Source organism: Alosa alosa, chromosome 12 (genome assembly GCF_017589495.1).
Source record: "Alosa alosa isolate M-15738 ecotype Scorff River chromosome 12, AALO_Geno_1.1, whole genome shotgun sequence".
NCBI lineage: Eukaryota > Metazoa > Chordata > Actinopteri > Clupeiformes > Clupeidae > Alosa > Alosa alosa.
The window spans coordinates 26,226,207-26,237,659 of record NC_063200.1 but is presented as its reverse complement, the minus strand read 5'-3'; the positions used below and the strand labels follow the sequence as shown (position 1 = coordinate 26,237,659).

General features: G+C 40.4%; 2 protein-coding genes across 2 annotated transcripts; both read left to right on the top strand.

The window, feature by feature from the left end:
* The first annotated feature begins 2,396 nt into the window (after positions 1–2,396).
* On the top strand, positions 2,397–8,187 carry gsdf (gonadal somatic cell derived factor). Its single transcript, XM_048259953.1, has 5 exons — positions 2,397–2,766; positions 5,022–5,197; positions 5,323–5,397; positions 5,544–5,674; positions 6,783–8,187. The coding sequence occupies exons 1-5, from the start codon at positions 2,636–2,638 to the stop codon at positions 6,912–6,914; spliced, it is 645 nt and encodes a 214-aa protein (XP_048115910.1). The 5' UTR covers positions 2,397–2,635; the 3' UTR covers positions 6,915–8,187.
* A 240-nt stretch (positions 8,188–8,427) lies between these two features.
* Positions 8,428–10,052, top strand: LOC125305261. Its single transcript, XM_048259954.1, has 2 exons — positions 8,428–8,894; positions 9,096–10,052. The coding sequence occupies exons 1-2, from the start codon at positions 8,645–8,647 to the stop codon at positions 9,461–9,463; spliced, it is 618 nt and encodes a 205-aa protein (XP_048115911.1). The 5' UTR covers positions 8,428–8,644; the 3' UTR covers positions 9,464–10,052.
* Positions 10,053–11,453: the final 1,401 nt, after the last annotated feature.

Below are 11,453 nucleotides of genomic sequence, written 5' to 3'. Positions count from 1 at the left end.
TGTATGAGGTCTCCAGGCAACCACATTGATAGTTTATGGCTGTATGCTCCCTCATCTCATAATGTGGGCCTATTTTGTTTTTTTACAAAATAGACCAGTCTTCTAAAACGGAGCGCTTCAGTTGCGGACCTGGTGTAGCCTGGGAGGGGGGCAGTTCATCTGAGGATACGGTAAATGAGCAGTTCATCTGAGGATACTGTAACTGAGCAAAAATGATACTGATGGTGATCTTGATTTACACTTGAACCCCACATCAGCATTGATTAGATTTTTAAAAGCATCATTCCATTCTTGTGTTGGGTTTTGCTACTTTTCTGGAATCTTTGTCCTTGAGGGGCAGGTGCAAAGCACAAATATTATTTTCCATCCTATCAGTGCGAGATTTGAGGCTTTCATGGGCCAGAGCTGCAGGGAGTTAATGGAAGTAGTCGGCCAATCCCCCGTCTAGCGTGTCTGTCTCTCCCAGGACTCATGGGTCCTCCCCAACTATCCATACAAAGGCTGCTTCATTCGGGGGCCAAGAGCCCTGTCATTTGCCCTGGTCTAAGGGAGGCTGGGTGAAACTGAACAGCATCATGCTTGGGCCTCGAAGAAGATAATCTTTATAACAGCTGTATGCCGTTGTAAAAAACTATAGTCTGTGTGATTGTCAGGTCAAGTTTGTGCCACTGGCTTCATCCTACACTGTTTCAATATACTCAATATGCGCTGGAATGGTATAGGAATCCATGACACCAGTCCAATGATCTAGACTGTAGTTCAGTGGCAGTGGCAGGACAGGACAGTGGCAGGACAGGACAGACCCGGTGCCATAAGTGGAGGCCTGGTGTATATAGTATATATTTTTTGTAGCTTTTTTGCCTTTAATTTGACAGGACAGTGGAGAGAGTGACAGGAAGCGAGACATGGGGTGGGCTAAGGAAATGACCCGGGCTGGACTCAAACCCAGGTCCTGGTTGGCACATGGACCTGAATATGGTATGGGTTGGTTTGGCAATGTTATGACAACTACATATATTTACCCATTCTCTTTATTAGAATACAACCAGGACATACAGGACTCATGTCAGTGGGTGTGCCTCAAACAGCATACTTCCGTCACTCAATTGTACAATGCTTGTCAGTTGAAAATGTTGGCGCTGAAGTGACAAAAAGTGTCGGTGCACTCATGTCAGTGGGTGTGCCTCAAACAGCATACTTCCGTCAGTACACTGTTAATGTGCACTGAGCACCTACTTCCGTAGTGCTCACTTTTCGATTGTTAGTATTGTCCCAAAAGGAAAACACTTACCGGAAGTGATGCTCGTTGGCGCGAGTAGTGTCCATTGTTACACACTAAACTTTTTGACTGTTATTAGGGTGTAATCCAGGTACTTTCAGTGCACAGTTTTTGTGTTATCTGCTAAATATACTCAAACGAAGTATTTGCAAGTAGGTGGTTTGAGACACAACCAGTGCCTATATAGGTGTGCTTAAAAGCCCCATTGTTGTTTTAGCAGTGTTAATGACCAGTCTTGTTGGGGGCTCCAAACTGTCTGTTTCTGGTTCTGACACATTGGTGTATCTGCCAGCAACTTAGCAGGCATGCCTATCAGTGACCTGCAGGGAAGGCATGTCTATCAGTGGCCTGCAGGGGAATGACGACTCCATCAACATCTTCCCCTTTGCAACCTTGCAAGGTTGGTTATTATAACTCCACAATTGGTCCATTCTAACGGCCATCCAAATCTAGTGGTGGCTTGAGACTGTATAATTGACTGGACTGGAACTAGAACAAAAACCACATCACATATTTCCTGTTTTCTGGTTGAATTCTAATAAAGAGAGTGGAAAATCAATATGGTTCTCATAACATTGCTAGGGCAAACAGGTAAGATGAGATTGAGATTCATATTGAGATTCATGGAGCTTTAGGATAGTCCTCAAAATAGCATAATCTGATATAAGAGTGAGAACAATATTGAATAGGGGCTGAATGATTTTACACATGGATTTAGATTGGATATTTTATTTTTAATCTGAGATCTGTCCTCAAATAACCATAATGTCAAGGGTTAAGGGGTCCATTGGTCATTTGGTCCATTATTCAGAGTGTCTAACCTTGTCCAGTTTAGAAGCTGGATGAAAATCCATCAAAACAGCCCAAATGTTTCATTTTATTATTAAGAAAAACTCTTTTGTCCCGTTAAAGACTATCCAGTGAAACACCTGGCTGGGCAGAGTAGCTTATCATCTGGGGAGGCTACAACCATGTATGATATGTTGCTAACTTCCCCTCGTTCTCCCTGCCTGTCTTTCTCTTCTTTGTCTACCGCCACCCTCCCTTGTTCCATCTCAGAGTTGTGAGACATGAAAACAATGTAGAGTATTTCAAGGACAACCTGGTGAATGTTCAGATAAAACGATTCCCAGGCCTTTACCAACAACAGACATTCTTACTTAGCTTCCGTTGGATTTAGCTGCCTCTGCCTGAGCATCCCTGGGCAATCACACTGCCACTGCTGTAAACTGATGAACATCTATCAAAGCCAGTGATCCTCACCAGCCACAAGGCACCTGTTGCATATCTACGACGGACTGATACAACAACATTGTAACCGGAGGATAAAACTGGGAAAAAAGACATAATTCAGTCATGTCCGTGGTGATGATTATACTGATTCTGCTCTTGGCCAGTCCATTGGGAAGGACATTTGTCCTCCAACTGACGGAGAAGGAAGCTGCTGATTCTGCTGTATCTGCATCATCTGCCCAAAGGAGCAGCAGGTGAGTTGTAGTCACTAATGTCAAATGATGAAAAATGTTCAAAGGTCCATTCCTAGCAGTGAGTATAAGTGCTTTAATTGGAGCTTCTTTGAAGGACTCAAAGAATTTTTACTCAGATGCAGTGGATTCTCTGACCTGAAAATATATTTTCCAGTTAAAACAAATTGTTTCATGTATCAAAGTCAACCAACTGAAAAAGACATGTTTTTTTTTTTTTTTTCAAGTTTAACTACTGGATTAGACAGATAACACACCTTCATTTTTGAGTTATATCATTAAATTATCTTAGATTTCATTTGGTATGTACTTTCACATTTGCTTAGCCTTAATAACACTTGTTACTATGTTAGCCTACTTACTATGTAACTGCAGACCTACTGCCTACTGCCAAAGATTCAGTCAGGGCGGGAAACTGCTTCCTTTTTGGGTCAGCATGATGTTGCGCAATCACACCTGGTTATTGCTGCATGCAAAGACAAGAGTGTTTGCCTATTTTCCATCAAAACATTTTGAGTTAACATTTCACACCATTTAAAGTGTCAGCTGTGTAGACAGTTGTGATTGTTAAGATATGTTTTGCAATGTTAAGATTCATATTTTAAGATTAAGGTCTGTTTTATGTTTGATATTTTTAGTGCTGCTGCGAGACACGGCAGGTGAAAACAGCGTTTTTTCATGCACTGGTCAATTTCGAGATTTTGAGCTAGTATGTTACCTTAGCATGTATTCTATCACACTACTACAACAAAACAGTCCGATTTACACATTTAGGTGTTTATTTCATTATATTATGTCTACTCGCGGCTGTATATTTCTCCTAAATTCAGCAAAAGTTAGCATTCCAACCTGCATGCACTCCCGCGATCATGTGTAGTACCGTTAGAAAGCTCTGTTTTTCCTGTATCACGCTATGTGATCCATATATGGACACTTCCTTTGTATCAGCAACCAATCGCGAAAGTTCAAAGGTGAGTCTAGGCTGAGAACGGAATCTCATTGGCTGTCTTTCAAGGCTGTTTTCTCAAAATGAGTTTCCTCTCCCACTCTGAGCACGAAAACTCCACTTCAGAAGCACTTACATACACCAAACTTTCTATACTTATGCCTAAATATATGTGGAAGATTTTTACGGAGGGGTTTGTTGATATATTATTCCTAGCCTGACTTACATGACATGTTGTGCCTAAAAACATGGCAATAATGGATTTTTAAGGGCTATTGACAGCATATTCTGATTTACAGGATACCAAAAGTAGATATTCATAAATCCCTCTGTACATTTTTTCCCATCTAATATCTGAACACAATGAAAACATAATTTTGAACCTGGCTGTATCCAATGCTTAGGTTTTGTGCCTTAAAATGGATGCAAATTAGCGCATATTTAATTAGATAATGCCTAATTTGCATATGTAAACATTAAATTACAGAAAACTCGTAATACATTTTTTTCTCATATTAATGTAAGTAATCAACTGAGGAAGTTTCATAGTGATATCTGGTTGTTAAAAATGTTACCCTATTCACCTGTAGTGTCTCGCCTTCATTTGTCATTCTCGACTCTATTTGACAAAAATCCTTGCACCTTTAGGTTTATTGAATGTCACTGTTTTCAGATAGGCCTATTTTTGAATGTTTGAATGTTTTTGGTCTTGATCTAAGGCTATTGATATAGGGATTTACCAAGAATAAATTACCTATTGATTTAGAATAATATATTGTTCAATGAAAGACCTAATACATGAGCAATTATGAATACAGACCTTGTTGAATACTAATACATACACATATTAGTTATGCATTAATGTGTTCCCTAAAGTGTTGTTCTTACTTTGACAGTATTTTTGTATGTTTTTGTATAAATGTTTGTCGATTACTCACATGCTATGTGTCTTAACTTTCTTGAATTTCCCCTAGGGATCAATAAAGTATATCTATCTATCTATCTATCTATCTATCTATCTATTAACAATACAGTTTAAGAAGCTGTTTCATCGGCTGTCATTGTCACATTGCCTTTTGCATACTGTACTGATACTTTGTTAAAGTTAAATTTAAAGTTGACTGATACTTAGCACACATTTTCATCCAAAGTGACCTGCAACATTGAGGGTGGACCAATTGTCAGGTGGTGACATTAATGCTGCTCCACCAAGTCTTTACTTTTTCCTGATGTGCATATGTATACCTAACTCTGCATAAGGTGGTGTTAGTCTAACTTCTGTGATGTTATGTTTTGTGTGTATGCTGTGTAGGTGCCAGAGGGAACCACTGCAGACCATCCGCGAGAGCATCTTGCAGGGGCTGAATCTCAAGCAGGAGCCCCAACACCAGAACACCGGGATGGCAGAGCTGAGGGAGCAGTGGAAGGCTGCCTTGAAAGTCAGTGGCCACTCAGGCCTCCCCATTCAGTCTCCTCTACCAATGACAGGTACATCAGCAGAGACAGCTCATTTAGTTTGCTATGATTAGAAAGTATTGTAACCATAGGGATCGATTTTTTAATATAATTTTAAAAGATTTCTTGAAAAACATTGTTAAATGTTGGCATTATAGGGAGTGAAGAATACCCTGATGCTCCTGCCACAGAACTGCAGTGTTGCATGCTCTCCTCACAGGTCTTCATCAAAGGTGAGAAACCGCAGACACTCCCACTTTGTAATTGTCAGCTTGTTTGTTGGTCTGAATAGCTACTCGATGAATAAGCTATCCTATTTCATTTTTAACTTTGGTTGTTGTTGCATTTTTCTTCCACAATTTTCCAACCTGTTCTTCAGATTTGGGCTGGGAGAACTGGGTCATCTACCCAGAGAGCTTCACCTTCAGCCAGTGCAGTGTTTGCAGCCCACGGTCAAAGCCCAGTGAGCCCCTCTGCCCAAGTGCACCCACCGCTGGCGCCCCTTCACAGGTACTGTACTTCACACATGTGCCTCTGCCTCTCTGCCCACCCTAGGCAAAACTCTACATCCACGTGCTGCAGAGTGACCTAATGAACTAGATACATTCTAAAACATGTACTACCACCAACAGCACAGAGAGGACATTTCTTTATAGACAGAAGCATTTGGGTTTGGTCCAGAAATACTAAATGTCTTACTGACAGGACTGTCTTCCTAAATGTCAGATGAGAAGACTTTGAACACTGGAATGCTGGCAAAAAACCTCTTTGACACTGTCAAATATAAGCAAACTCAACATGAACTTTAAAACCAGGTTGCTCAATCAATTCATAGAGCAGAGAAACTGGCTTGACTATTGGGTCAGGTCAGTGTGTGCTTTGGTTCATTGCGCATGCACAACTACAATAAAATTACATAAAAGAAAGTAAGCATTGTACACTGTAACTAATATTGAAATGACTTGTCATTGTTTTGCACCCCTCCTACTTAGTACTTACTTAAAGATAGAGTAGGAGATAATTTCTGAAGCATTTTTTTTTAATTACTGGAGTTCTTCTTTACAACCTGATAGTTTTACAGAAGATCTATTATGAGATTATGAGAAGTATTATGAGATACTCTGAAATCACAACAAAAAATATCAGTCTCCTCACTTCTGGATTTAAAGCCAATCCAATCATTATGTGTGGGCCACGACAAATAAGATACTCCATTCTGTCTATCCGGCAAGCTGTTAGCAACTTAGTTGGTTGGCAATGGGAAATTGCATTGCAACTAACAAAGTTGCTAACTTTTATCAACTATGGTTTTGGGAAACGCGCCCCAGGTCAGTTGTGTAAACAGCCAAGAGCATCAGTGGATGTGAGCTCCCACTATACAGGACTTGTACAGCACACAATGCGTCAGTAAAGTCAAGTCTTCAGAATAATTCAATATAATTAATTACAATAACCCTCAGTTAAAGACACCACTCACCCTAGCCACAGTATGTTTCAGCCTTCTGGATAGGGTATCACAGTCTCTTCAGTACACTTTCAAAATCAATCTTTTAAGTTCAAGTGCATGATTTTTGGCCTTTTCATCTGTCAATCTAATGTAACCTTATTCCTCACACAGGTGCCCTGCTGCCAACCAGTCGCCCATGACCTGGTGCCCTTCTTCTACCTGGATAAGAGCGGCACGCTGGTCATTTCCTCTGTGCCTATGACTCGCCAGTGTGGCTGTGGGCAAGGATCTGATCCTCATTAGGTCAATGTTTTTAGGTCATTAGATCAATGTGATCTCTGCATCATCAATGAGAAAGGTACTGCATTAATAACAAATAGACAGGCTGCAACTTTCTGTCTGGTTTAGATATGTGGACTGAGACTCTTATATCTGATCCAAGTTACATGTATTTTGAGGTCATTATGATCATCTATCTCTGTAGGCTACAGAGGTTATTTTTACTGCGGCTGTCTGCTGTTTCAGGAAGCACATAATCTGTTTTTTTTGGTAATTATCAAGTCCTAGGTTTCTCTGTTTTTTGGAACATGAAATATGAAATAGTACACCATGGAGCACTTGTATTTTAAAATCAGTGTGGAGACTAGATTAAATCTCCACATGTGCTTGCTGCTATTTTTTGGCCATATTTCATTCACTCGTACCATGAGTCTGCCAAGGAGGGAGAAGATACAGTTACTTTGTGTTCCTTGAAAAAATGTGAGCACTCTGTAGCCATGCAAGCCAAACATTTTCCAACATGTAGCCAAGCAACAGCAGTGAGGTCTATTAAAGGGAAAGCTGATTTTAATTAGTGACTGTGAAACAGGGCTTTTCACTAAATGCTCTATTTTTGGGAAGTGCCAGTATTGCTAAACAGTGTTGACTTAAATAGAAACCCATATTTGAAACTGCAGCAACCTATTGGGGAAAAATTAATAAAAACATCTGTTACTACATAAGATTTTAACATTTCAAGAATATCCACAAACGTGAAGTTGGCCTACATCACATTTAGCTGTAAGACAGTTTGTAAACCATGTTGTCACAAATATTTTTCAACATAGCTTAACTAAGGGGCATTTTGTTCAACTGCATTAGAGAGCACACAGTCAAAAACATATATTTTTTTAACATACTGGCTACTTTGTAATTTACTCATGACTGCTTGTGAGTTCTAAAGAGGTGAACTGAGAAGTTCTGAAGGGTTGAAGCAGTTCCCATGACCTCAGTATGCCTACACTGGTTATATTATGTCTTTGTAAGTTCTTGAATATCCCAGATCACGTCGCTAGTATATGCACCCCTGGGTATAAAAAAAATAAATCTTGTTTACTTTTGGGGAACATGGTCTTCTGCTCTGTACTTGTTCTTTTCCTCTTATGTGTATTTATGGTGAATTCATTCATCTCTTTATTTTTGACTTTCAATTGTGTATTTAGCTCTTGTAGATGAGAAATGATTAATCACAAACACTAACAATTTCTTATTAGGTAATAGCTACTGTGTTTAAATACATCACATTTTGTTAACTTTGTATTACATAACTTTTCATGAATAAAGGCTGCATAAAAAATCATATGTTTGTCATCATTTCATTTTATTAGGATTTTGCTTAGAAAACAACATTTGTTTGTAAAAGCAGTTAGTGTAAGAGATCGGGTAAACTCTCTTTACTCAGTTGAACATTTACAATTCTGCTTGTATGGCTTTTAGTTTGAACTGCTGGAGTTATCTCTGGCATCGTTCCACGGCATTTGTCATGGCTTGTTGCGCACTTGTGGAACAGGGCACCAGCACTCTGCAGCTTCTAGTGTCTCTAAAGTTTTATTTTCCGTTACTTGTCTCTTTAAGTCTAAATAAATATGGAAAGACAGTTAAATTAACCTTTTTTTTTCATGTGACATTACTCTGGTGGAAAGAGTGAAGAAAAAAAGTAAATAGCTAAGGGCTCCTGCCCTTCCCTCGCTTAGCTCGTCTCTAAATCACTCTCGATGGGAAACTGGGGCAGAATGGCGGATTTATATTCTTTCTTGATTCACACTAGCATCTTGTCAACATTATTCATGGTTACACTGGCTGTGGACAGGGCCATGCTGTGTGAGGAGGACAGTCTCCTGGTGGAGATGTCCAGAGATGTGGAAATACCATCGGAGTGTGTGCTGAGCTGCACCGCACAGACGTATGGCAGAATGCTATTGAGGCAGGACATACAGACTGTCCGTTTCAAATGCTCTTACACAGGTGAGATTTTAAAACCTGCATAAAGTTAAACGTATAATATGAAGTTAAATAGTTTTATTGCATATAATTTTGCAAAACATTTAACCAAAGATGAAATCATGGTTCTTGAATTTCCTTGAATCTATCTATCAGAGACTTTGCATATCAGATTGTGAGGAACTTGCTAAGGCTATGCTTTGATGGAAAGTATTTTCCCCACAGGGGATAAAGGAGAGTACTGCTGGCCCACGCGCATCAGCTGCAGTGCAGGAGAGAGCTTGCTGCAGGCTTATGTCATTTTGCCCGTACACAAGTCAACTATCAGTGGTGAATCACCAGGACTTCAAACCACCTCGGTCACACACAAGAATTTGCTGAGACCTCACCGAGGACAAGTACCTCTTTCTGATGAATGTGGCCTGTTCTATAATGTCATGGACTACTTCGGGGGGACAAAGTGGGAGCCATTTTTCTGTGTTAAGGTGGTGCCACACCACCACATCCTGGGGGAGAGCATGCGATGTCCACCTTTCCTTGTGACAGTTTGGCAAAAGCAAAACCATTCCCCAGTCAACCATGGTGAAGGGTGACTGAGAGTTTGGAATCTGCATGGTCTTTGTGTTACGTAATACCTAGTAGGACATTTTCCTGTTCATGTCAAAGTGACCTGTTGTAATATTTTACTTAACAGAGAATTTGAAGTTCTATGGCTAGTCGTATTGAATGGTTGCAGAATGCTAGGCCTATGTATAGTCTGATTAAACACCATTTATACAAGGAATGTTAACTCTAACTTCTAATAGAAAAATCTTAAATGTAAAAAAAGGGTTTGGACAAGAGTCTTGGACAGACCATGGACTCAAAGACCTTTATCATAATATTCCATTTGAGATGGGTTGGTAAAACTTTGTTTTTTCCTAGTCAGAGTTTTACTGACTAAATCAGACTTAGGAAGTTCTTTGATACCTAGGAAAATTGGAATTGGAAAAACTGTAAATGAAGCTGCTGAGAATTTGTGTTACTGATAAATAATTCTGTGTTCATGTTTGATCCAAGCAAGGAATTTTGTGACTTCTTGTGAAAAAGTAGTGACTGAATGTCTCTGAATAACACTAAAAAGTATAACCTATTGAGGTACTAACAAGCAAACATAAATAAAACCATATCATTTTGTACTCATTTGGGATTTTCAGTTCAAGCCAGGACTACCTAACTTTCCTTTGACTGTGCTGCCCTCTACTGTCCATGTAGAGCACATAATCTTAAATGACTATATCTAGTTTTTCCACAGGATGGAGCCCTTCTATATAGAACAACACAAGTCCTGCTGAGCGTAGAGAATATATTTAACCAAATCCACACTATTTTAGCCTAGCCTCCTCTGTCTCCTCAAAAATGGGACCCAAGGCTCATTATGAGTGGACATTCTGGTGGGGGATTTGGATGAAGTAAAGGCATGGAAACGTGAGAACACGGAAGATGACAGACACACTCACTAGCCTAATGCTAGCACAGAGTGAATGAGAAACAGAGAAACATCTTTGAGTGTGTGTGACTCATGTGGGTTAGGGAGTCAAACATCTGACAGTGTGTCCTCAGTGCATTTCCCAGATGTGTGCTTGTGTAAACAGTGCCCCACAATCCCTTAACCCCCGAATTCCCTCTATCTGTCATATGGTGGGGAAGAGAGGGGAAACCTGGCAATGCAGAGTGTGCAGGCTCCCCTACTTTACAAGGTTTGAGTTACAGCCTGAGCTTTGCCAGTGGTGAAGTGAAATAGTTTCTGGCACCCTCTGATAAACCACCAGGGACTTGGGAAGCGGGCTGAAAGAAGATGTGGGATTGGACTATGGGATTCAATTTCTTTTTTTGCCTTTCCATTCTACTTGCACACATTCTTTATATTTTTTTTCTACTGCCACACATAGCAAATGGCACTATACTAACTGGCTGTCTTTCATATAATGGCCATCACATTGGAACCACCACCCTCCCTCCCTACCCCAGCCTGCCAGCCGATCTGCGGAGAGTGTCCAGTGTCTGACCTTTCTCCTTGACTGAGTCACTGGGCGTATTAATGGCTGCACGTGTCTGTGCCCATGCTTGCTCCGACTGAGCTGTCCCCCTCTCAGCCAAACACAGGCTCACAGCCATCCACCAATCTGAGACACGGCCCACTGACATGTAGAGGAAAGCATGCAGCTGATTGGTCCTCTCAACCACCTGCTTTGATTCTGTTGCTGACAGGAAATATTATCATGACATGCTCCCAAACAACCACACAGGCACAAATTCCCAAACACATGCACACACTTGAGTAAACACACACACACACACACACACACACACACACACACACACACACACACACACATCCGGATGTAGTGTGCTGCTCACATGCTTGTGGTGATTACTGTAGTTACTACACAAACTCTTTACTCCTTATGCAATGGCAAGTACTAAGCTGCACTAAAACCAAGAAACTAAATTACCACACTATTATTGATAGAGTATAAACAAACATTTTGCCAAGGCTGTTCAGATGGGAACCTGCCTTGACCCCAGGAAGTTCCTGGAAGT